This window comes from Plecotus auritus (assembly GCF_963455305.1).
Source record: "Plecotus auritus genome assembly, chromosome: 3".
In the NCBI taxonomy this organism is placed as follows: domain Eukaryota; kingdom Metazoa; phylum Chordata; class Mammalia; order Chiroptera; family Vespertilionidae; genus Plecotus; species Plecotus auritus.
The window spans coordinates 25,725,382-25,752,573 of record NC_137772.1 but is presented as its reverse complement, the minus strand read 5'-3'; the positions used below and the strand labels follow the sequence as shown (position 1 = coordinate 25,752,573).

Here is a 27,192-nt window from a genome sequence, read left to right as displayed (position 1 = left end):
GGACCTGGCTGTGCCCCCCTCCCTGGCGGGGCTTGACAGGGGACCTCAGGCCACGCTCCCCACCCAGCGGGGCTTGATGGGGGTCCTCAAGGTGCACCCCCAGTGCTGGGTCGGGGGAACTCAGGCCGCACCCCCCCGCCCAGCGGGGCTTGACGGGGGACTTGAGGCTGCACCCTCCTGCCAGTGGGGCTTGACAGGGAACCTGAGGCTATGCCCCCCTCCCGGTATTGGGCCAGAGGACCTGAGATTGCGCGCCCCCGCCTGGCGGGGCTTGACGGGGGACCTCAGGCCATGCCCCCCCACCCAGCGGGGCTTGACAGGGGATCTCAGGCCATGTCCCCCAACTGGTGGGGCTTGATGGAGGACCTCAAGGCATGCCCCCCCCCAGGTCTGGGCTGGAGGACCTCAGGCCACACCCCCTGTCCTGGCACCGGGCCAGGGGACCTGAGGCTACATCCCCTGCCTGGCAGGGCTTGACAAGGGTGGGACTGGCTGGGTCTGGATCTAGCCCAATGGGGGGGGGGGGGGTACCGGCCGGGTCTGGGTCTCACATGATTTTGAGACGCATGTGGGTGGGCGGGGACTTGACTCTGGGCCCCGAAGTGCGCCCCAAACTCTGACAGGAGGAAGGTTTTCATATACACTTTACTAATTTTCTTTCATCTCTGACATTTCTATTATAGAGAAAGGGCAAATAGCAATTTTAAATTATTTCCTCTAATTAATCCCCTTTTAATGTGCACGAATTTCGTGCACCAGGCCACTAGTATATGATAAAAATATTTTAATTGTCTTTGTCCCTTTCTAATTTGGGCAAGACAATTTGCCTTCTTCATCTTTTGATGCCAAAAAACTTCCTCTTGGAATATAAGCTTTCTCCAAAATTTTTCTCCTCTACATCTACTTTATAAACCTTAGAAGTTTTTGAATGTATCCTAAAAAGCCTATTAAAAAGTAAGGAGAGGAGCCCTAACTGGTTTGGCTCAATGGATAGAGCGTCGGCCTGCAGACTAAAGGGTCCCAGGTTCGATTCTGGTCAAGGGCATGTACCTTGGTTGTGGGCACATCCCCAGTAGGGGGCGTGCAGGAGGCAGCTGATCGATGTTTCTCTCTCATTGATGTTTCTAACTCTCTATCCCTCTCTCTTCCTCTCTGTAAAAAATCAATAAAATATATTTTTTAAAAAAAAGGAGAGAAGCCAAAAATACTAATTCTTATCACATTTACAAAATAAAAAATTTCCCCAGATACACTTCAATTCAGTTACATTTATGAGCAAGAATTAGTTTCTGGCCTTTGGCTCCAGATGATGGGCTCCTATAATTAGACTTTAGAGTTCTGCATGTGACTAAAGTTGCAATCCTTTGATTCTCCTCATTAAAGTACATTATACACATTTTGAACCTCTCTCTATTCGCCTTCAAACTTTCATGCTTCTCTCTTTATGTAATCTCAGAACAGTTTAATAGGACATCTATTTTGAGAAGGTAACTTTCATCTTCCATGTACTGTAAAAGTTAAATATTGAATATCATGTTTAACCATATTGTATTAAAGTTTTGCAAAAAAAAAAGGACAACAAAAGGGGGTTAGTAAATGTTTAGAGCTTTTGTACAGGATTGAAGGTAACTTTCAATTAGCTTATATGGACTGTTTTATCTATAAGACTAGAGGCCTGGTGCACGAATTCGTGCATGGGTGGGGCCCATCAGGGTGGCCTGTGGAGATCAGCCCCAGCTAGCGCCCCCAGCCTTGCAGCCCCAGCTTGCACTCCCAGCTCACATCCCCGAAGACCCACCTGACACCCCGCCTTGGCCTGGAGCCGGCCATTCACCTGCTCCACCATCCCACCTGTGGGGCAATCAATCATGGCCGGGCCCCCTGCCTGGCTCCCTCAGTGCCTGGGAGCTGGGTGACAGCCCCACCCCCCACCACCACCCCTGGTTGCTATCGGCCGAGTGATCAGTGGGGCTATTGGGCCCCTGCTCACACTTGCCTTGGCCTGGTGCCACCTGCTCACCCACTCCATTATCCCGCTGTGGTCCCACTCTCATTGGGGTCCATCAGGGCCGGCAGTGCCTCCACTGCCAACTGCTGCTAGTGTCACATCCCCGATGCCCACCATGTTCCACGCCACCCCCTGGTGGTCAGTGCACGTCATAGCGAGCAATCAAGCTCCCGGTCGACCAACGAGGGGACAATTTGCATATTAGGCTTTTATTATACAGGATGTTTTATGTTAACTCCTGGTAGTAACCAGGGGAAAAAAAGCTATGATAGATTCACAAGAGGTAAAGAGAGGGGAATCAAAGTATGCCACCACAGAAAATCATCAGTTCACAAAGGAAGACAGAAAGAAAGGGGGAAAAGAACAAGGGAACTAAAAAACAGCCAGAAAGCAATTAATGACATGACTTTAGTCCTTACATATCAATAGTATTAATGATATTAATTAACCAATCAAAACACAGAGTGGATGGATAAAGTAAGTGCTAAGACCTGCCCTAGCAGGTTTGGCTCAGTGGATAGAGCATTGGCCTGTGGACTAAAGGGTCCCAGGTTTGATCTTGGTCAAGGGCATATGTCTGGGTTGAGGGCTTGATCCCCAATAGGAGACGTGCAGAAGGCAATCAATCAATGATTCCCTCTCATCACTCATGTTTCTCTCTCTCTCTCCCTCTTCCTTCCTCTCTGAAATCAATAAAAATATATATTTTTTAAAAAGCAAGACCTAACTAAATTCTGCCTTCAAGAGATTGACTTCAGTTTTAAGAACACACATAGGCTCAATATAGAGATTAAAATATATTCCATCAAAGTAGAAACTAAAAGAAATATGGGGTAGCTATCTATATATATAAAAAGCCAGCAACCATGACAACTGGAATGACCAATGACCGGTCACTATGACACCCACTGTGGCCAGTGTACCGGCCTGATCAAGGGGTGGGGCCTGCCGGCCAACATCCCACGGCCCCTCCCCCTGCCCAGTCCCACCCCAGATTGGCCCCCCAACCCTGATCATGGGCAGGGCCAGCTGGCCAACCACCCCTCTCCCCCAGGCCACTGGCCCCTAATCGGTCCCCAACCCCAATCAGTGGTGGGGTCCGCCAGCCAATCGCCCACAGGCCCTACCCCCAGCCAACCCAGCCCTGATCAGGCCCCAATCAGGGTGTGCCAGCCAGCCAACCTCCCTCCATCTCCTCCTCCCAACAGGCCCAGCCCCAATCTGCCCCAATTGGGACCGAGCTGGCTGGACCCCACCCATGCACAAATTAGTGTACTGGGCCTCTAGTCCTTATATAAGACAAAATGGTAAAAAGACAAAACAAAGGTCATTATATAATGATAAAGAGTCAACACTTTTAAAAGACATAACAATCATAATATACACACTCAACTGTGGAGCACCTAATATATTAAGCAAATACTAACAGGTCTGAAAGAAGAAATTGAGCACAATACAATAAAAGTGGGACACTTCAATATACCACTTTCAACAATAGGTATATAATCCAGACAAAAAATCACAAGGAAATGTGGTGATGAGACTAATTGAACTAGGTATATAACTAAACCCAGATAAGGCCCCCGGGATATGTAACTGAATCCAGTTAGGGCCTCTGTATTAACTTTTAAAATTCTGGTGGGCTCATGCAGAAAACTACTTCTCTTGTGGCTGCCCAAGACAAGCCTGTAAGTTTTCTTGGTGATTAAACCTGCCACCTACCAGCTGGAATGGTCTGCCTTTTTCTTCAGGCTCTCCCTGCCTTCCACATATGGGGGCCAGTTTCAGGTTATACACATGAAGCTTGGCAGGAGGTTGCAACCCAACACTAGCATGTAGTAGGAACCCAATAAATGTTGAATAAATTAATTAGTGATGCTGAAAAGTGTCCAAGATTAATGTGATTTGGGGAAACATATATCAATCACGTGCTTACTTACTCCATGTCCATTGCATTTTGCTGAACACTTAAGGGACTCACTCTTAAGAAACCTCGATTCTACACATTGACGATTTATACAAACCTAATGAAAAAAATTTCCAAGTCAGAGAAGTTCAGCTATCTTCACATTTTAATCAGTAATTTTATAACGTAAGATCATAACCATTCACTGCAACAAATATCCATTTAAGTACTGTTTTTGCTGTACCCCACAAATTTTTATGTTTCATTTTCATTTAATTCAAAATATTTTTCAATTTCTCTTGAGATTCTTCCTTTCAGAATGCGTTGCTTAATCTCTAAGTATTGTGAGATTTTTCACATAACTCCAATGAAACTATGCACTTTGGGTGATAGTGATATGTCAGTGTAGGTAACAAATGTACCAACAATGTTTTATAACAAATGTACCAACAATGTTTTATAATATAGGACTTATAGTATCATTAAAGGTTATGTGGTAAAATTGGTTTTCAGACATTATCACTGAGAAAAAGTATCCATGTTATGGAAAAGATTCCATTCTTACTAAATTGCCAACTGAATAATATCAAATCATCTGTTGATTTATTTTTCCTTTTAGAAACATATTTTTATTTTTTAAAAATAATTTCACAAATCATTTTGTAGCTCTACTCCACAAAGGGAATTATGATAACATTTTAATTCTTTTTAACGTATCTTTATTGTTGATACTCATTTTAATTCTTATTTTTATTGTTGACACTATAATAACTGTCCCCATCCTCCCACCCTTTCCACCACCTCCACCCAGCCCCCACACCCTCCTTCGGTCTGGTCATCACCACGCTGTTGTCTGAATCTACGGGTTATGCATTTATGTTCTTTGGCTAATCCCTTTACCTTCTTTCATCCAGTCCCCCCTCCCCCCACCTCTGACAGCTGTCAATCTGTTCCATGTATCCATGTCTCTGTTTCTATTTTGTTCACATAGATTCCACATATAAGTGAGATCATATGGTATGGGCACTTGGGCTATTTCCAAATCTTATTATAAATTGCACTGCTATGAACATAGGAGTGCATATATTCTTTCTGATTGGTGTTTCTGGCTTCTTAAGATATATTCCTAGAAGTGGGATCACTGAATCAAATGGTAGTTCCATTTTTAATTTTCTGAGCTGCAGAAGTATAATGATTTTATAAGTATTTTATAAGTATAAAATCTGGATTCCCTCCCCCCTTTATAAGGCACACAACCCTATTAGAACTTTCTATAAGTGCCCATCAGTATATGAGTAGATAAAAAAAAAAAAAAAAATGCGGTACATTTACATAATAGAATACTATGCAGCTATAAAATAGAAGGAACTCTTACCTTTTGCAACAGCATGGATGGACCTGGAGACTATTATGCTAAGTGAAATAAACCAGTCAAAGAAAGACAAATACAATATGCTCTCACTTATATGTGGAATCTAATGAAAAAATAAATAAACTGACAAACAAAATAAAAGCAGGAGCATGGAGACTTATTTTATTTTTACTTGTTTTGGCTCCATGGCCTACATATATCTACCGAGCTCCCAGTCATAGCCCTCCTTCGAAGAGGCATTCGTGGCTCCTAGGCATGAAGAAGCAGCCCAGCAAAGATCTGGTCAGGAATAAAATGAAACTTTGCAGTAAATTTCTTCCCTCTATGTTTTCTCCAGATTTGTGTCAGCCTCAGAAATAATGACTTATAGTAACAATAAATAATAATAGCCAACCTGTATTTAACTCTTAGTGCTGAACATTGAGCTAATCACTTTATACTGTTATCTAATTTAATCTTCTCATTAACCCCACAGAGTAAAAGCTATTATTATGCCCGCTTTACATACAGTTGTAGTATCTCACACTGGTTAGGTAACTAGCAAAATGTCAAAACATAAGAGGTGAATAGTTGATTCTATGCAGTCTGAAATTAACTTGTGATCTTATCTCCTGGGCCACAAAGAGACAATATTACCCAGTTTTACTTTTATTACTTTCCCCATACTACTTTTTACAAGAAGAAACGTGAATTTCCATACTAGACAGTACTTAACTACAATGTATTTCCAAGATCTCTCCCCTCCCCACTCCAGTCCTAAAATAGTTGGTAGTTTCCTTGTTCACAACATTAAAATTCTGTAAAGGATCAAACTGTTCCATTTCCTGCCGGGAGCCATAAAAGCAGTTTGGTCTTACTTCCTGGTCAGCCCTACTTCCTGATTAAGCAAGAACAAAGAAAGCGCGTGCGCCAAAGAAGCCCGCGCGCGCCAAGGGCCAGAAGAACCTCCCACATCAGAAAAACCAATCAGCTAGGACAGATACCCAGTCCCCAACCAATCATCCCATGGCAACTCCTTATCCTACCCCTCCCCTCCTGAGTGCTTATATACCGCAACGCTCGAATGAAAAAAACGACGCTTGATCAGAACCCTGTCTTGCCTCCGTTCTTCGTGTTCCTTGTTTGTTTCATTCTCTTAGGTGGTTCCTGCGTGCCCTCGTTGCTGCCCCGCGGGCCGGGGCATCTGGCGCCCAACGTGGGGCAACCTGGGGACCCCCGACGAGAACGTCTACCGGAGAAGCCCTGGCCAGGCACCCCCCCAGAGTCGCCGCGAGGACCCGCGAGTGAAGACTCAGCACTAGATCGCCACAGTCCCACCCGCCGTGAGACAGATCGGAGTAAGGTAGGTAGACGATTTTTCAAACAAGATTTCAGAACATTTCACCCCTTTTTGCTCGACTGCTATTATTGGCTCTCTTGGTCGATTCCTTCCTGCCCACTAATAAGCTCTCACTTGCCGATTTGGGGAAGAGTGAAGGGTACCCATCTCCGGCTGTGAGAACTCTGATTCACTTGAATTAGTATCGTCCCCCGGCCTTCTTGTCGCGAGTTCTCTCCAATTAGACCTCTTAAAACCTTGAGCTTGCTTTGAACAAAAGGTCGTTCACCTCACAGACTCAACAAAGGGAATTCCTACTCCCTGACAAGGGCAAAAGGGGTCTTCCCGTCTGTGCGGATCCGTGTAGGCGGATTATACCTACTGACTGTTTCACGCAAGCAAGGGAGTAAAGGGTATAGTCGAAAAGAGAGTAATTCCGCCTGAATCCCTGGGTTGACGGGAAAATTCAGGCTGACCTGGAACGGGGATTATACATCCCAGAGGCTTACGTGGGGGAAGGGGTCACTCGGAGAGCCATCCAGTCGACCAATAATGGGGAATTCTTTGAGTACCCATGAAATGTTCCTTGACGGTGTCAAGATGTCCCTCAGAGCGCAAGGAATAAGGGTTAAAAGAAAAGACCTTAGGCAGTTCTTTGAGTTTGTTCATGATACCTGCCCTTGGTTCCCCCTAGAAGGAACTATTAATCAAAAACGCTGGGAACGGGTAGGAGATGCCCTACAGGATTTTTATCGGGCCTTTGGCCCTGAGAAGATTCCCGTTACTGCCTTTTCTTATTGGAACTTAATTCATGACATTCTAAAAATCCATTCTCAATACCCTGATGTTAAAGAGGTCATCAAAACAGGAGAGGAGATTCTTAAGGAAAACTCCCGTCCCCCCTCAACATGCCCTTCAGTCATTATAGATCTCCCAGGAGAACCCCCAGAGACCCCTAAAGACCAAAAACCTTTAAATATTAAAAAAGAACCAGAAAAGCCACAAGAAAAAATCCCCAATATCTACCCCTCGCTTACCTTTAAAAAAGATCACTCGGATCACCTAACCCCCGAAGAACAAGAAACCCTAGATGAGGAGGCGGCTCGCTATCATGATGACCCTTGGCGCCTAACTGCCCCGGCGCTTCATAGACCCCCACCCTATAATCCCAATTCCCTAGTTCATCCTTCTCCTCTTCCAGATTTTAACTCCCGTCCATCTGACCCCATCAGACAAGCTAAAATAACCCTTGCTCGAGAAGTTTCTTCTTTAAAGGAAATTTTACAGCAGAAACGAGAGCATGTCCAACTTATTAAAGAAATTCAAGCCCTCGAGGCTGAGCTTTCCACCCTAAGTCCTACCCAACAGAATACTCCTCCCTCAACAAAATCACCCCCCAACAGACGAAAAACTAAAACTAAAGCCCCGCCCCAGGCCCTATTGGCTAAAAACAAACCCCCTCTCCTTGCCTTCCCGGTCACCCGCAGTCGCGGCCCTAAACCCCCCTCAAAAGATATAAGGGAAGAGGAAGAAAACTCCCCTGATGAAGATGATACTCCCCCAGACTCCCAAAATCCTGATCAAGACCCTACAGATAATGACTCTGAAACAGAGGACCCAGACCCCGAGCCCCAACACAAGAATCAGAAATACCGTCGCCTAAACCTTAAACACATAAAATATTTAAAGGCGGCAGTTACTAATTACAGGCCCATGGCTCCTTATACAGTAGCTATACTCGAAAGCCTGAGTGATCGCTGGCTAACTCCTAATGATTGGATCTCTCTAGCCCGAGCGACACTCTCGGGGGGTGAATATGTCCTCTGGAGAACAGATTTTGTTGAAAACTGCCGAGAAACCGCCCAGCGCAATAGTGAAAGCAAAACCTCGCGCTCCTGGACGAGAGATAAGTTACTCGGCAGGAGTCCCTATGACTCCATGAGGCACAGGCGGCCTTCCCCCCTGGGTTATTAGCTCAAATTCAAAACGCAGGCCTTAAGGCCTGGCGCCGACTCCCCCCAAAGGGCTCAGCCACAACCTCCTTGGCCAAGGTCCGACAGGGCCCTGATGAGCCTTATAGCGATTTCATCAGTCGCCTCACTGATGCCGCGGAACGGCTGATTGGCGAGGGTGAGAATGAGAGCACATTTATTAAACATCTTGCCTATGAGAATGCCAACCCGATATGTCAGGAAACCTTAAGACCGTACCGGTGTGGGAGCCTTTCTGATTATATCGTTATGTTCAGGGATTGGTACTTCCCACTCTCTTGGCCTAGCTATAGGGGCAGCTTTAAAGAACTTCGGCCCGGAAAAACAAAGAGCCTGTTATAACTGTAAACAACTTGGGCATTTTGCTCGTGACTGTCCTACAAAGGAGCCTCAGACGCCAACCCTCCAGAAACCCCCCTCTAACAACTCATCAGATCGAAAACCCCCTAGAACCCCCTGCCCACGCTGCCGGCGCGGTCTTCACTGGGCTAAGGAATGCTACTCTAAAACGGATATAGAGGGCAAGCCTTTACCACCAAAACAGGGAAACTTCCAGAGGGGCCAGCCCTGGGCCCCAAACCAGGGACTGAATCAGGGGGCTATCCGATTCGTCCCACAGACGCTACCCCCTCAACAGATCCTTCTCACTCAGGAGTCAGTTCCCTCCTCCGGGCCACCCCCGGCAGTGCAGGATTGGACCTCTGTCCCACCGGCAAATATGTACTAACTCCCGATATGGGTCCACAAGCAATCCCTACAGGGATTTATGGACCATTACCTAAGGGCACCATGGGACTTATTTTAGGAAGAAGTAGCTTATCTATGAAAGGATTAGAAGAATATCACTACTTGCTCCTGGGAGAGGTGCAGAGAATGTACAGTTTGAATTTGAATTGCCATTGGCTTAGAGCAAAGAATATCCTTACATGGTATTTTTCCTGGTTTGTATGCTTAAAGAATGTGGTTTCTTGTTCAAATTAAAATCTTAGTTTGTATTTAGAATTTAAAATCTATAATAAGAAATGAAACTCCACTCCTGAAACAGCCTCTGGTGTGGAGAAATTCAATGGTGGCAGGAGAGGGCAAAGCTATCTGCTCTCCTGCAATGAGATTACTTAAAAGTTTTCTTTAAAATTCATAAAATAATCCACAGGAAGATTCTGATCTTGGCCAAATTGGGTGTTAGTTATAAAGAAAAAATTTGAGATCTGTCTTTTAAGCATGAAAAAATGTGGCCAGATCTGTTGCAAAAACTTCCCCTAAAGTAAGCAGGATGTAGGGGAAGGGAGAGACACATGGCAATCCAATATAGACACCACTCCCCAAGAAAGCCACCATAAGAGGCCTCATATTCGCCATCTTTCCTTTTTCCAGCTAATGAATTAAAGTTTTTACAAATTCATAAATGCATCGAGGATTTCTGTGCTCATGTAAAGTGAAAAGGCCAGTTTACAAATGAGTGCGCATAGTTTTTGAGCTGGGCTTGACACTTTTCTGTGTACAGAATAAAACCCTAGAGATTTTAGCTTTAAAGATGGTGAAGATGAACTGGGAGACAAATTAAAGCTAGTTTCCCAAGGCATTTTAAGCAGCCCCTTTTGAAATTCCCACCCTGAGGCAAGTAACCAGCAGGAAGTAAATAACAAGTTTGCATATGAATGGAGGATGCAAAAACTAGTAAATCATATATGAATATAAATATTTGTTTGATGGGTGTTTTTTTTTCATGTTAAAATTTCAAGGCCTTAACAGAGATGATTCTTGTAAAGCTCCAAGGGCCCAGAGTAATACAAGAAAATTATTCTCTCTTCTTAAAAGAAATCCTTTTAAAACATCTAATATACTTGAAATTGCATGGTATTATTCTACAATGTCATTATAATTTTTGATATTTTACAAACAGCATATTGTACAATTAATCCAAACAAACTTAAAAATCTAAAATTTTTTTAATGTTTGGCAGCAATTTAAAAGGGACATGAAAGGATTCAATTCCTTCCACTGTGTGAAAGGCCCCTTGGGAAGGTACTTGAGCATTCTATATTGGCCCTTTTTGTCAAAAGGAACCCTCTTCTCACAATTCAATTGCCCACAGCTGTTGCTTGAGTTTTCAGTTCATTCTGAGGTTGAAACTTCATGTTGGATGGTACCATAGATCTGTCTCTCGCACAATGGCGTGAGCTGGGCCCTCCCTGAAGAAGAAACCTGGGTTCCCCAAGATATATGATCAATGCTGGGGCCCCCCACCAGTGGGGGGATCCCAAGGCAGGTGCTGGGCATGGAGGCCATAGGGGCATAGGCTACCAAGGAGACAGAACTGAACCTTACATCACCCTGCTTGGCCCCGGAGGATGGCTGGTTAGTCAATGATGGGTAAGACTCCTCAAGGGAGGGGCAACCTAAGACAGGCACAGTCGCAGGGGGCCATCAGGAGAGAACTTGGGGGTCAACAGAGGTGCGGCACAGATCCTCACCCCCCCAACATTACAGGGGTTTGAACACTCGCCCCTTCTGAGGGAGGTCTCCTGCCCCATGGCTGCTTCGTGCTTCCCATGCCCAGCTCAGATTGGGACCCAGGCAACAAGAGACTTGGCCCAGCTAAGACTGAGACCCAGGCAACAGAGAAGTGGTTGATGGCAGCTGCCCTATACCTAAATCTAGCCTAAATCCAGGAGTGCTCAGGGCTTTCTCAAGGATGCATATAATCCTTTCCATTAACTAAAATTGTTGTTAAAGTATTAAATTTGACAGTAAAATAGTCAAGTTTTCAGATTAATTTAAATTGGCTAAATGAAATAAGGGAATATTCAAGAAAATCTAATTGTACAAAAGGCTGTTCCTAAAGTATTAACCAAAATTTCTATTTGTAGTTCATTTCATGGTAAAATTGCTTAACATGCAATGAACCTAAAGCAGTCATATTTTTGTGCAAAAAATTAAAATTTAAAGTTATCAAGACTGCATTATATATTTTCCAAAAGCCTCCTAATAATTAAATCAAAAAAGGGGGGGATAGTGGAGTAATATTATGTAAGGAAAAATACCTTGTAAGTAAATTACATCTAGAAAAATTTTTACTTTGAAAATTAATTTTCATTTGTTACGCTAACAGCAAGACACCCATGAAAAACACACATGGTGTCAAAATAAGCCAAAGGAAAATTAGTTGGGCAAAAATAAAAAGGATCCCAAGTCAAATTTATAGAAAAGACACCTTTATTAACTTTTGGTCGAGAATATGTTTGTATATTTTCAGAAAAAAAAACTCCAGGACCATGTGGATTCCTGCAACAGAGGGGAATTAGCAGGAAATAATTCAGCCATGAAGACAAGAGGAGACGGCATACGCTGAGGGGCTCTTCTATAGGCCCTACCTGCAACCTAAGACAGGCACTGAATCAGAGCGATTCAGTTAAGCCGATGACGGGTAATGCAGGCGTTAAACCAGGTATCCCGAGTCTCCCGACCTAAGACAGGCGCAGCCACCACAGGGAAGGCTCTCTGGCCTTAATTCCAGGCTCTACCTCTCCTCCTCAAAAGATACCGAGAGCCGTTACCTGTGGGCTTGGGAAACCCACGGGAGGAGCCGGGTCACTACTCCCTCACTCCATTAAAGCCCACTCCCGCTTAAAAACAGAAAGGGAGGAGATGCCGGGAGCCATAAAAGCAGTTTGGTCTTACTTCCTGGTCAGCCCTACTTCCTGATTAAGCAAGAACAAAGAAAGCCCGCACGCGCCAAAGAAGCCCGCGAGCCAAGGGCCAGAAGAACCTCCCACATCAGAAAAACCAATCAGCTAGGACAGATACCCAGTCCCCAACCAATCATCCCATGGCAACTTCTTATCCTACCCCTCCCCTCCTGAGTGCTTATATACCGCAACGCTCGAATAAAAAAACGAGGCTTGGTCAGAACCTTGTCTTGCCTCCGTTCTTCGCGTTCCTTGTTTGTTTCATTCTCTTAGGAGGTTCCTGCATGCCCTCGTTGCTGCCCCTCGGGCCGTTGCAATTTCCCTCTTAATATCTGGAGTCTTACTGAAGCTTATTTTCTCTTTCTCTAAATTCTTAAGGTTATATAGCGCTACAAATGAATTTAAAATTTGATACTGAACATATGTGTTAAAGAAATAAATTTAATTTTAAAAATAAATTTTAGATCACTTACTCTCTCAGAATCACATTCAGAGCCATCATTGACCACCAGTGGATCTATAGTTGAGCCATGGAGACTGTAGTCTAAAGTTATACATATAACATTTCGTACATAAGCATAAAGCACAGCAACATCTTTTTGAATGAAAGGAGTTAGAGTAGGGTAGGTACAAATTAATCTTCCACATATAAGATTCCTACAAATATAATAAAATTATATTATTATATTAGGCATTTCTTGAAAATGCTTCAGATTTGCTTTCTATGAAAAAAATTAAAAATGGTTCATAATATATGGCAATATGTCTAGAAAAAAATGTAATACTTTAACACTAACATTTAAAGTAAAAAAGTATAAAGCTATTGATACAAGATTATCTTTCCATGCTACTAATGGCCTTTTATTCACTGTGCAGATTTATATCTTATTGTCAAATAATCAATTCATGCAAGGACTTTATAGGATCTAATGGTAAACAAATTAGACTAATACCCTTATCATCTAATACTAAATGTGATGTTTTGTTGAGTTGTTCACTTGAAACCTGAATGGTTTGGTGGACCAATTTCACCCCAATAAATTCAATTTTTCAAAAGGATAATTGTTTTTGTTTTGTTTTTTAAAGTTCTACAAATGAAATAAACAAATTCTTGCAGATATTTAAGATGAGGACACATTGTAATTTAGCAGTCAGGAAAACTTCAAAGAGAACAGGCCATCTGAGTCAAAGCTTACAAATTAGTGGGATTTAACAGAGTAAGGAATTTCTAAACAAAAGTAAAAGCATAAGCAAATCAAGGAAACATAAAACTACATGATATATTTACCTGTCTAGAAATTCCATGAGCACAAGGACCATGTGTCATTTTCTAACTAGTATCTAGCCCAGTGTCCAGCACATAGGTTATTAATAAATGTTTATTAAAACAAATTCATGACCAATACATCAAAGAGCTGGCTCTTCAGATGCAAGGAAAGATGAACTTTATTTTATTAATGTACCTTTACTGCTAAAATACCAATGTCCTCCTTTTCCCCCACTGAACCTTTCCAGCTTGTACCCACAATCCCCCCAAGGCCTTCACCGCACTACTGTCTATATGTTCATGTGTTATACATACATGCATATACATGATCTCAGTCATACATATGATCTAATGAACAAAATAAACTGATGAACAAAATAGATCCAGAGACATAGAAGCATGGAACAGATTGACGAATCTCAGATGGAAGTGGTGGGTGGGTGGGAGGAGATTAACCTAAAAATGAACTTCATTTTAAAGACACTGGCAGTCCTCAGCTTGGGCAAGCAATCAAATGAGTGAGAACAGTATTTTTATAAAGAAAAATGAGCAGGTTCAGAAAGGAAAGGTGCAATAGACATTATTAGTTTCAATTACTTATTGGACTTAGGAGCCTAATGGTCATCTACATGTGCTTACAACTAGATGTAAATTTAAGCTTGTAGCACAAGAAAGATGTCAGAGCAAAGATTTTGATCTGAGATTCATTCCCATACACGTCATACTTGGAACCACTGGCATGAATGACACATAGGAAGAAAAACTAGTCCTGGCCAGTGTGGCTCAGTTGGTTGGAGCATCATCCTATATACACAAAAAGGCTGTGGGTTCGATTCCTGGTCAGGGCTCATTCCCAGCTTGTGGGTTCAATCCCCAATCAAGGCATGTACGGAGGCAACCGATCAATGTTTCTCTCTAGAACAAAATTACATTTAATATTTGCATAGCATACCTCCATTGGCAGAATTTATATTGGCCTTTTTCCTTACCGCAGTTCCCAAACCTATCAAGTTGAGACTGTATTTCTTCATAGCAGGCAAATGGAGCATTTTTTGAACCTGTCAAAGTTTAAAATGTATTTGGATTAAAACTCCCTTTCTTTTTCATCTTCTTCATTGCCTCAGATATTATATCTCCTTTCCCTTTATTATTTAATTCAAAAATGTTCCCAATGAGGTTGTTGAAAAATAGAAAAATTAAAGTGAAAGGGCAATGGTCATGTTATTCATCACAAAAGATATGAGTGGTAAGAAGAATCACAGAAGTGTAAACCATGAGAGGGCGCTGTGAAAGAGAGCAATAAAAAGATAACACAAGAAAATTATACTTGTTCTCCGAGATTCTGAGTACGAACTCATAAAAAGCCAGGTCTATAATGTAATCTCATTGAATAAACCTCATTGTATCTTCAAGAAGTCTTTTAAAAAGAACCAAAATTGCCAATCTTTATATTTAACTATTTTTTACTTCGTTACTATATTAGTTTTTTATTGCTTTGCAAAAGACTATCAAAATATTGGCAGCTTACAACCCATTTAAAATGTCAGTTTTCCAAAGTCAGAAGTCCAGCCAAGGCAGAAGTGATTTCTCTACTCAGGGTCTAACTAGAAGTTATTGGCTGAGGCTGAAGTCTTCCTGTGAGCTCACTGATTATTGGTGGAATTTAGGTTTTATTTTTGTTGCTGTTGGTATTGTTTTTGGCAGTCATAGCTTCATTATCTGACTATCTGCCAAGGGTTGATCTTGGCTCCTAGGAACTGCCCCCCAGGTCCTAGTCACATGGCCCTTCAAAACATGGTAGCTTAGCCCGGCCAGCATTTTTCAGTGGTTGAGCATCAACCTATGAACCAGGAGGTCATGATTCAATTCCGTCAGGGCACATGCCCGGTAGTGGGCTCAATCCCCAGTGTAGCGCATACAGGAGGCATCTGACCAATGATTCTCATCATTGATGTTTCTATATCTCTCTCTTCCTCTCCCTTCCTTCTTGAAATCAATTTAAAAAAAAATACAACACAACCATGCAGCTTATTTTTTCCAAGCCAGCAAGAGAATCTTTCTGACATTTCCCATATTTTAAGGGCTCATATAATTAGGTCAGACCCACTCAGAATGATCTCAATTCATTCAAAGTTAACTGATGGTGGACCTTACACACATCTTCAAAATTCCTTAGTCACTATATAATGTAATCACAAGAATGATATCCCATCATATGTTCACTGTTTCTGCCCAAACTCAAATGGTAGTATCCAAAGCATGTACAACAGGAGCGTCTGGGGGGCCATTTTAGAATTCTGCACAGCCCAGTTACCTACTCTGAGTCTACTAAGCCTAACTGCTTCATTCACAAAAGCAGATAATAATATCTACCTCAATAGATTGTTATGAGAATTAAGACGATGTTTATTTAGTCACTGTTAGTTCTCAGCTAATCCTTCTCTATATTTTTAAGATCAAGAACGTTTCTTCTGTTTACCTGCCCCTTCCATGATTTACATTTTTCCCCACTATTTTTTCAATTTCTTATTTTCTTAATTCAGTATCTTTCCACCATTTTTAAACATTGGTCCATTGTGTATATATACCATAAAGACAGGCAATGTTATTTTTTAGAATTCACAATCCTATCTAATAAAAGAGTAATATGCAAATTGACTATCACTCCCACACACAAGATGACCGCCCCCATGTGGTTAATGATAGCTGCCCCCATGTGGACACAAGATGGCTGCCACAAGATGGCTGGCAGGGGAGGGCAGTAGTGGGCAATCAGGCCAGCAGGGGAGGGCAGTTGGGAGGGACCAGGCCTTCAGGGGAGGGCAGTTGAGGGTGACCAGGCCTGCAGGGGAGGGCAGTTGGGGGCGACCAGGCCTGCAAGGGAAGGCAGTTGGGGGTGTCCAGGCCAGCAGGGGAGGGCAGTTAGGGGCAACCAGGATGGCAAGGGAGGTCAGTTAGGGGTTACCGGTCCAGCAGGGGAGGGCAGTTAGGGGCAATCGGGCCGGCAGGGGAGCAGTTAGGCGTTGATCAGGCTGGCAGGGGAGTGGTTAGGGGGTGATCAGGCTGGCAGGCAGAAGCAGTTAGGGGCAATCAGGCAGGCAGGCAGGCGAGTGGTTGGGAGCCAGCAGTCCTGGATTGTGAAAGGGATGTCCGACTGCCCGTTTACGCCTAGTCCCGGTGGGATCAGGTCTAAATGGACAGTCGGACATCCCTTGAGGGGTCCCAGATTGGAGAGGGTGCAGGCTGAGCTGAGGGATACCTCCCCGTTCATAAATTTCGTGCACCAGGCCTCTAGTCTATATATATAAAAGCCTAAGCGTCCGTTACGACAGAACGACTGGTACGACCGGTTGCTATGACATGCACTGAGCAGGCAGGCAGGCAAGCGGTTAAGAGCCAGCTGTCCTGGATTGTGAGAGGGATGTCCAAGAGGTCCTGGATTGGGAGAGGGTGCAGGCCGAACTGAGGGGCCCTGTCCCCCATGCACAAATTTTATGCACCATGTCTCTATTGTTTAATAAGTTCAATTGTGACTCTGAGATACCAGGTTAGGAATGTCAATGCAGGAATTGTTAAACATCATGATAATATCCAGGGAAATTCAGAAACTGGATAATTCAACCCAGTTTGGAGAGACACTATAAAAGAATATGTTAGTCACAGAGAAGTCAGATGAATTCTGTTAAAAGTGATATTTTTCATCTGGTCCACTTCTTATAGTCCATCTATTGCATCTAAAAGTACCAATGAGCTAGCTATATTATTAACTTCCCCCTTGAATGCTTCTCAGTAGTTGGGGATTTTCTCTCAGATCAGTCTGAGTTTTCCAGGATGAGATGAGAACACTGAAAGGGCAGCATTTTGCAAATGTGAAATCACATGTCAAATATTCCCTTAAGTCCACCATACTGACCAAGTCTACTGAGTAAAAGAATTTGCCCTTTGATATTCCAAATAACATAATTAGATTCCCTGTACCCTGTTATCAAAGAACTAGGAGCTCGATGAACAAAGATTCTTGCAACAAGAGGCCTTCCTTCCTGGCTGCCAACACACGGCAGGCTCACTCTGGCAGCCTGTGCAGCGGCAGTGGCAGTGGCAAGCCCTGCACACTCCAACGCTGCTTCCTCCTCACCCTCCTTCTCCAGAGAGTTCCTCTGTGCAGCACTGGTGCTCCTGGGGAGCCATGGAGGGGAAGAGGTGGGGGGAGTGAGGCAGGAGGGGAGGACTGGAGAGGTTGGGTGCGCTAGTGCGTTTCACTTTCCCATTGTGAAAGTGGGATGCAACCGGCCCCCTTCCTCATCCTCTTCCTCCTCCGCCCTCTGCCTCCTGCCTGCCCACCCTCCCTCCATGCCCATCGCCCCTCCCCTCTTGATTTGGCAAGATAGGGAGGAGGGATACCTGATGATTTGGATTACTGTGTAGGTGGCCTCTTTCATCTATTCACAACAAAGCTGAGCCGCCTGCCGCTGCCACCACGGCTGCCACCATCTCCCCTTGGCTGGCCCAGGGCTCTCGGGGCGTGCTAACTGTACCCTGAGCAAGCTCCCACATGCGTCTGTGCCTGCAGGGCTGCTCCAATTTGTTTACCAGAACAGTGGGGCAGGAGTGGGGTAGAAGGAGATGCCAGACACTGGGAGCTATGACCTCAGGCACCAGAGGGTTGCCTCTGAGGCTGGAGGCTGGGCCACAGGGAGGCTGCAAGGACGGCTGACAGGTGTGGAGTGCAGCAGTGAGGCCCTGAGGAGGTGCGCTGCCCAGAGGCCCAGAGCGGCCAGAGGGCAGGGCTACTACCATCTTTGTCAGGTTAATTTGCGTACTCACTCCTGATTGGCTGTGGGTGTTGTGAAGTGACGGTCAATTTACATATTTCTCTTTTATTAGTATAGATATGAGGTACAATAAAATACTGAACATAACCTAACATCTGACTCACCTCATCTCATGACTAATAGGCATTTACAATTGAACATATCCTAAAACCAAATTCTGTTTTACCCCTAGATTTCCTTGTTTCAGTTTATGGAACCATTTAGTCAACCAGATATACAGGCTAACACTTAGGGATCATCCTTGATTTACTTTATCCCTCATTTCCTGCCTCTACTATGTAATCCAACTCTTAATGACATTACCTCCTAAATATAGCCTGTGCATGGCCACTTCTCTCTCACCTTCTTCATGCCCATCAAAGGTACAAGCTTCATTATACGATGACTAAGTTCTGAAAATCTAATGTATACCATTAGATTAGGTGTATTATGTACTTGCAATTATATACTCGAAAGTATCTTACATACTTGAAGGTTGTTAAGAGATTAAATCTTGAATATTCTCACCACACAAAAAAAAAGGCTTGGTAATTATGTGACATGATGGAAATATTAGCTAAATGTTATGGTGCTAATCACTTTATAATATCTGAGAATCAGATCAACACATTGTACAACTAAACTTATACAATGTTATATGTCAATTATATCTCAATAAAGGTGGGGGTAAGGAAGACTTAAACGTGAAGACTTGAAACAATAAAACTCCTAGAAGAAAACATAAGAAAAAAAGCTCTTGGACAGCAGTCCAGGCAATAATTTTTTGCATATGATACAAAAGCACAGGAAACAAAAGCAAAAATAGACAAGTGGGGATGCATTAAACTAAAAAAATTTCTCAGCAAAGGAAAGAATCAACACAGGGAAAAGAAAACATAGCATAAGAGGCAGCAAAATCTCACACATGTGTCGTAGTAATATCTTTACTGACACAGTCCTAGGGCAATAGAAGCTAAAGAGAAAATAAACAAATGGGACTACATGAAAATATAAAGCTTCTGAACAGCAAAAGAAACCATCAACAAAACAACAAGAAAGCCCACTGCCTGGGAAAACATATTTGCCAATGTTATCACTGATAAGGGCTTAATCTCCAACATTTACAGGGAACTCATACAACGTAACAAAAGGAAGATAAACAAGCAATCAAAAAATGGGCAACGAACCTAAAGAGATACTTTTCGAAACAGGACATAAGAAAGGCCAAGAGACATAGGAAAACATGCTCTAAGTCACTAATCATCAGAGAGATGCAAATCAAAACAACAATGAGATACCATCTCACACCTGTCAGAATGGCTATCATCAACAAACCAACAAATGACAAGTACTGGTGAGGATTCGGAGAAAAAAGGAACTCTCGTGCACTGCTGGTGGGGATGCAGACTGGTGCAGCCACTGTAGAGAACAGTATGGAGTTTCCTCAAAAAAACTAAAAATGGAACTCCCATTTGTCCAGTGATCCCACTTCTAGGAATATATCCCAAGAAACTAGAAACACCAATCAGAAAGGTTATATGAACCCCCATATTCATAGCAGCACAATTTACAATAGCTAAGATTTGGAAACAGCCTAAGTGCCCATCAGCAGATGAGTGGATTTAAAAACTGTTGTACATCTACACAATGGAATACTATGCTGCAGTAAAAAAGGAAGAATTCTTACCATTTGCAACAGCATGGATAGAACTGGAGAGTGTTATGCTAAGCGAAATAAGATAGTCAGAGAAAGATAAATATCACATGATCTCACTCATTAGTGAAATATAATGAACAACATAAACTGATGAACAAAAACAGATCCAGAGACAGAAGCATCGATCAGACTGTCAAACCTCAGAGGGAAGGTAGGGGAGGGTGGGGGTAAGGGGGAGAGATCAACCAAAGGACTTGTATGCATGCATATAAGCCTAACCAGTGGACACAGACACCGGGGGGTGAAGGAATGATTGGGGGGGTTGGAGGCAATGGGGGGATAAGGACACATATGTAATACCTTAATCAATAAAGAAAAAAGAAAACATAGCATAAGAGAAAACATTTACAAATCATGTATCTCTAAAATATATGTTACTCATACAAGTCAATAGCAAAAACAAATAATGAGATTTTAAAATAGCAAAGGACTTGAAGAGACATTTCTCAAAGGAAGACAGTGTAGTCATCAGATATATGAAAAGGTGCTCAACATCACTAATCATCAGGGAAATGCAAATCAAAAGTACAACTCACACATTTTAGGATAACTATTATTTTTTTTAAAGATTATTGTTAGCAAGGATGTAGAGAGAAGGAAACTTTTTTATACTGTTCATAGGAATAAAATTAGTACAGTTTTTATAGAAAACAACATATAGACTCCTCAAAAATTAAAAATAAACTACCTTATGATCCAGCAATCTTATTTATATGATATATATATAAATATTTTTTTCTGTGAGGCGAGTACTTAACATAATGTATTAAAATTGTAACAATTTTTTCACAATATATATGAATATCAAAACATCAAATCATATACCATAAATATATGCATTTTTAGTTGTCAATTATATCTTAATAAATTTAAAAATATATATACATGTTAAACAATAATTTAAATTTATATTTATATATAACACATATAAACATATAAAATATAAATTATATGTGATTGCCCATTGTCTTGGTGATGTTAATAAAAAATTGAAGATCAACTGTTTAGATGTTACAAAACAATATTACCTTTTCCAAATATGGATTCACAACGTGCATTAAGATCATGGCAGTCTCCATCATAACAAATATATTTAGCTTTACATGAATGCCCATTGATTATCGTTATATCAGTGGGACAAGCTGGTGAGGATCCATTACAAAATTCAGGAAGATCACACTCAGGATGCACACTGGGCCTACATGGTGAACCTGCTGGTTCAATCTAGTAGAAATTAAAATATAAAAAATAAAGCATTATATATAAGATTGTTGTTATTGATATTTACTTCAAAATTGTGTTACTTTCATTTATAGGTTGATGATTATTTAGTCATTAATGTCTCTTAATATCTTCTATATAAAGTATGTTTTTAATTAAAACAAGAGATAAAACATATGCACAAGGAAAAGTATAACACAAATATGGTGTGATGAGAGGCAAAATTTTGTTGTGTTTCAGTGCAAGGGAGGAAATATCACTTTTAGCTTGTGATAATTATTCCTTTGGGGTGAAAATCGTGTAATTTAGACAATTTCCAAATAAATTAGACTTATTCAAACCATAGTCTATAAATATGGAATATCTATAAATGCAATCTTTCTCCTGAATTATCCTATAGTTAAACAACTTTCACTTATAGAATTCTAAAAATTTATACAAAGAATCTTAAATGGGCATCTCTCTCATACTTTTTTTTAAATTTTTTTTATTGATTTCAGAGAAGAAGGGAGAGGGATAGAGAGGTAGAAACATCAGTGATGAGAGAGAATCATTGATCAGTTGCCTCCTGCATGGCCCACTCTGGGGATCGAGCCCGAAACCCAGGCATGTGCTCTGACCAGGAATCGAATCTTGACCTCCTGGTTCATAGGTCAACACTCAACCACTGAACCATGCATCCAGGCCTATCTCATACTTCTTAATTGATGTTTTCCTATGTGAGTAGTAATTATTCAATAAACTTTTGTGGAATTGAAAAAGAAAAGGAAAAAAAAAAGATCATAGTTAAGAATATAGCACATGGTGAGATTCTAGAGAAAAACAACATTAAACTGCTTCAGTGAAGGACAGTCAAGAACAAAGAACCCATGTTCTGTAGTTCAATAAAGGGATTCTCACATAATGAATTTGTTACAAACACATGGAAAGAACTAAAAAGGAAAACGGGGATCAGGAGTCAACCCCTTTACCATATGACCTAAATTGTGATATTTAAGACAAATGGTCTTTGAATAATAAGTTCATAACTTAAATTTTGTGCTAACACAGCATTTGAAAATTACTTCTAGGGAGTTTCATTATTTATACATTTATGGGAAACTATTGTGTCTTTCAATTACATACCCACAGATACCTAACTACAAGCAGTAACATTTTTTATTTATAAAATATAAATGTTGGATAAAGTGAATGAAAATAATCCCTTCCAAAGGAGATTTTTCTATATTGAAGAATTCTATAATAGCTCTCAAACAAGGCTTAAAAACATCATCATCAAATTAGGGAGGATAATGGCATTAGAAAGAGGCCTCAACATCCCACTAAAATTCACAAAATAAGAAACCTGACTCTGAATTTAGTATCTTTTTTTGTTTGAAAAGTCATTTATTTGACTTACAGCTATATGTCTATGTATTCTAAAGAAACCCAGACAGAGAAGACTCCCAAGTGCATTTTACAAAACCAGCATTATCCTAATTCCAAAACCAGATAAAGATACCACAAAGAAAGAAAATTACAGGCCAATATCCCTGATGAATATAGATGCTAAAATCATCAACAAGTTATTAGCAGAACATGTCAAACAGGAGTGGTGAAAGTGGGCATCACTTTGTTCCTGTTCTTAGGGGAAATGGTTTTAGTTTTTGCCCACTGAGTATGATGTTGGCTATAGATTTGTCATATATGGATTTTATTTTGTTGAGATATGATCCCTCTATTCCCATTTTGCTGAGGGTTTTTATGAAGAAAGGGTATTGAATTTTGTCAAATGCTTTTGCTGCATCAATTGGTATGACTATGTGATTTTTATCTCTCAATTTGTTTATGTAATGTATCACGTTTATTGATTTGCGGATATTGTACCATCCTTGCATCCCCGGGATAAATCCTACTTGGTCATAGTGTATGATCTTTCTGATGTACTGCTGGATACAATTTGCTAGAATTTTGTTGAGGATTTTGGCATCTATGTTCATGAGGAATACTGGCCTGTAATTCTCTTTCTTTGTGTTGTCTTTATCTGGTCTTGGTATTAGGGCAGCCATGAGCAAAATACGGCCCGTGGGCCGGATCCGGCTGTTCTATCCAGTTCTCTTGCTCTTCCCTCTGCTCCTTTACTTTGAATTTATATTAGTTCACACAAACACTCCATCCATGCTTTTATTCCGGCCCTCTGGTCCAGTTTAAGAACCCATTGTGGCCCTCGAGTCAAAAAGTTTGCCCACCCCTGTATTAGGGTAATGCTGGCTTCATAGAATGAGCTTGGAAGTGTTTCTTCCTCTTGAATTTTTTGGAATAGTCTGAGGAGGATAGGTTTTAGTTCTTTGAATGTTTGGTAAAACTCCCCTGTGAAGCTGTCTAGCCTCGGGATTATGTTTGCTGGAAGCTTTTTGATGACTGCTTCAATTTCCTCCATATAGTTATCAGCCTATTGAGATGTTTAGATTTTTCCTGATTGAGTTTTGGAAAGTTGTATTTTTCTAGGAATATGTTCATTTCCTCAAGGTTGTCTAGTTTGTTGGAATAGAGTTGTTCAGAGTATTTCTTTACAACCCTTTGTATTTCTGTGGGGTCTGTTGTTATTCCTCCTCTTTCATTTCTGATTTTGCTTATTTAGGTCCTGTCTCTTTGCTTCTTGGTAAACCTGGCTAGAGGTTCTTCAATCTTGTTTATCCTTTCAAAGAACCAGCTCTTGCTTTCATTGATCTTTTGTATTGGTTTTTTTTTGTTGTTGTTGTTTTTTTGGTCTGTACATCATTTATTTCTGCTCTGATCTTTATTATCTCCTTCCTTCTGCTCACTCTGGGCTTTTCTTGTTGTTCTCTTTCTAATCCTTTAAGTTGTAGAGTGAGATAATTTATTACCATTTTTTCTGGTTTTTTTGAGGTAGGCCTATAGAGCTATAAACTTCCCTCTCAGGACTGCTTTCACTGTGTCCCACAGGTTTTAGATTGTTGTGTTTTCATTCTCATTTGTTTTCAGGGTGCTTTTAATTTCTTCTTTGATCTCATTGGTAATCTGATCATTGTTTAATAGCATGCTATTCAGCTTCCAAGTGTTTGAATTTTTTTGATGGTTTTTATTATAGTTTATTTCTAATATTATACCATTGTGGTATGAGAAGATGTTTGATATGATGCCAATCTTCTTGATTTGGAGAGACTTTGCCTGTGACACAATATGTGGACTACCTTTGAAATGTCCCATGTACACTTGAGAAGAATGTATATTCTGTGGCTTTGGGGTGAAATGATCTTAAAATGTCAATTAATTCCATCTGATCTAGTGTGTCATTTAGAATTGCTGTTTCTTTGCTGATTTTTTTGTCTAGAGGATTTATCTAGTGATGTCAATGGGGTATTAAAGTCCCCTATTATGATTGCATTGTTGTCGCTCTCTCCCTTGATATCTTCCAATTGTTGTGGGTTTTTTTATGTATTTGGGTGCTCCTGCTTTGGGTGCATATATGTTTAAAAGGCTTATATCCTCTTGGTGTATTGATCCCTTTAGTATTATGAAATGGCCTTCCTTAAACTCCTGTTCAACATAGTACTGTGAGTGCTAACCATAGCAATTAGACAAGAAGAAGAAATAAAAGGCATACAAATTGGAAAAGAAGTAAAACTGTCCTTATTCACAGATGACATGATACTGTACATAGAAAATGCTAAAGACTCCATCAGAAAATTATTAGACTTAACAAATGAATTCAGCAATGTAGCAGGATACAAAATTAACACCCAAAAATCTATGGCATTTTATACACCAATAGTGAATTTACAGAAAGAGAGATTTAAAAAACAATCCTATTTACCATTGCACCCCCCAAAAAATTAAGATACCTAGGAACAAACTTAACTAAGGAGGTAAAAGACCTGTACTCAGAAAACTACAGGACACTGAAAAAAGAGATAGAGGAAGACATAAACAGATGGAAGAACATACCATGTTCATGGATTGATAGAATCAACATCATTACAATGTCCATACTACCCAAAGCGATCTATAGATTCAATGCATTCCCCATTAAAATACCAATGGCATATTTCACAGATCTAGAATGAACTCTCCAAAAATTCATCTGGGATAAAAAAAAAAAAATACCCTGGATAGCTGCAGCAATCCTGAGAGAGAAGAACAAAGTAGGTGGGATCTTAATACCAGATATCAAGCATATTACAAATCCACTGTTCTCAAAATAGCCTGGTACTAGCACAAGAACAGACATATAGATCAACAGAATAGAATAGAGAACCCAGAAATGGACCCAAAAACTATGCTCAATTAATATTTGATGAAGGAGGTAAGAGCATATAATGGAGGCAAGACAGTCTCTTGAATAAATGGTATTGGGAAAATTGGACAGATATATGCAAAAAAAATGAAACTAGACAACCAACTTATACCATACACAAAAATAAACTCAAAATGGCTAAAGGACTTAAACATAAGATGGGAAACCATAAAAATATTAGAGGAATCCACAGGCAGCAAAATCTCAGACATATGCCGAAGCAATATCTTCACTGATACAGCTCCTAGGACAATGGAAACTGAAGAGAAAATAAATAAATGGAAATACATCAAAATAAATAGCTTCTGCACAGCAAAAGAAACCATCAACAAAACAACAAGAAAGCCCACTGCCTGGGAAAACATATTTGCCAATGTTATCACTGATAAGGGCTTAATCTCCAACATTTACAGGGAACTCATGCAACATAACAAAAAGAAGATAAACAACCCAATCAAACAATGGGCAATGGTCCTAAATAGATACTTTTCGAAAGAAGACATAAGAAAGGCCAAGAGACATAGGAAAACATGCTCTAAGTCACTAATCATCAGAGAGATGCAAATCAAAACAACAATGAGATACCATCTCACACCTGTCAGAATGGCTATCATCAACAAATCAACAAACAACAAGTGCTGGCGAGGATGCAGAGAAAAAGGAACCCTCATGCACTGTTGGTGGGAATGCAGACTGATGCAGCCACTGTGGAGAACAGTATGAATTTTCCTCAAAAAACTAAAAATGGAACTCTCATTTGACCCAGTGATCCCACTTTTAGGTATATATCCCAAGAAATCAGAAACACCAATCAGAAAGAATATATGCACCCCTATGTTCACAGCAGCCCAATTTACCATCAGCAGATGAGTGGATTTAAAAACTGTGGTACATGTACACAATGGAATACCTACACTGCGATAAAAAAAAAAAAAGAATTCTTACCATTTACAACAGCATGGATAAAACTGGAGAGCATTATGCTAAGCGAAATAAGCCAGTCAGAGAAAGATAAATATCACATGATCACACTCATTGGTGGAATATAATGAACATATACTGATGAACAAAAACAGATCCAGACATAGAAGCATCGATCAGACTGTCAAACCTCAGAGGGAATGTAGGGGAGAGTGGGGGTAAAGGAGAGATCAACCAAAGGACTTGTACACATGCATATAAGCCTAACCATTGGACACAGATACCATGGGGATGAGGGCATGAGTGGGGGGTGGGGATACAAGGGGGGATAAGGACACATATGTAATACCTTAATCAGTAAAGAAAAAAAATTGAAAGAAGTAAAACTATCATCATTTGCAGATGATGACATGATATTGTATATAGAGAACCCTAAAGGCTCCATCAAAAATAACTAAAACTGATGAATGAATTCAGTAAAGTATCAGGATACAAAATAAATATACAGAAATCAGTTGAATTTTTATACACTAACTAGAGACCCGGTGCATGAAAATTCATGCAATGGAGGAGGGGGGGGTCCCTCAGCTCAGCCTGCCCCCTCTCACATTCCAGGAGCCCTCAGGGGTGGGAGGCAACCTGATGATCAGGGGAAGGCGACGTCCCATCACACC

The 27,192-nt window shown here is 41.1% G+C and overlaps 1 protein-coding gene across 1 annotated transcript in view; it reads right to left on the bottom strand.

Moving 5' to 3' along the window:
- Window positions 1-1,442: 1,442 nt before the first annotated feature.
- Window positions 1,443-27,192, bottom strand: part of LOC308243470 (disintegrin and metalloproteinase domain-containing protein 32-like) — a gene marked incomplete at both ends in the record, with an annotated part of 77,558 nt that continues 51,808 nt past the window's right edge. Inside the window, 5 exons of the mRNA XM_080659016.1 lie at window positions 1,443-1,508; window positions 3,949-4,032; window positions 12,758-12,941; window positions 14,504-14,609; window positions 21,108-21,303. Coding sequence (XP_080515142.1) covers window positions 1,443-1,508; window positions 3,949-4,032; window positions 12,758-12,941; window positions 14,504-14,609; window positions 21,108-21,303 — 636 coding nt within the window. The remainder of the gene's footprint in view (window positions 1,509-3,948; window positions 4,033-12,757; window positions 12,942-14,503; window positions 14,610-21,107; window positions 21,304-27,192) is intronic.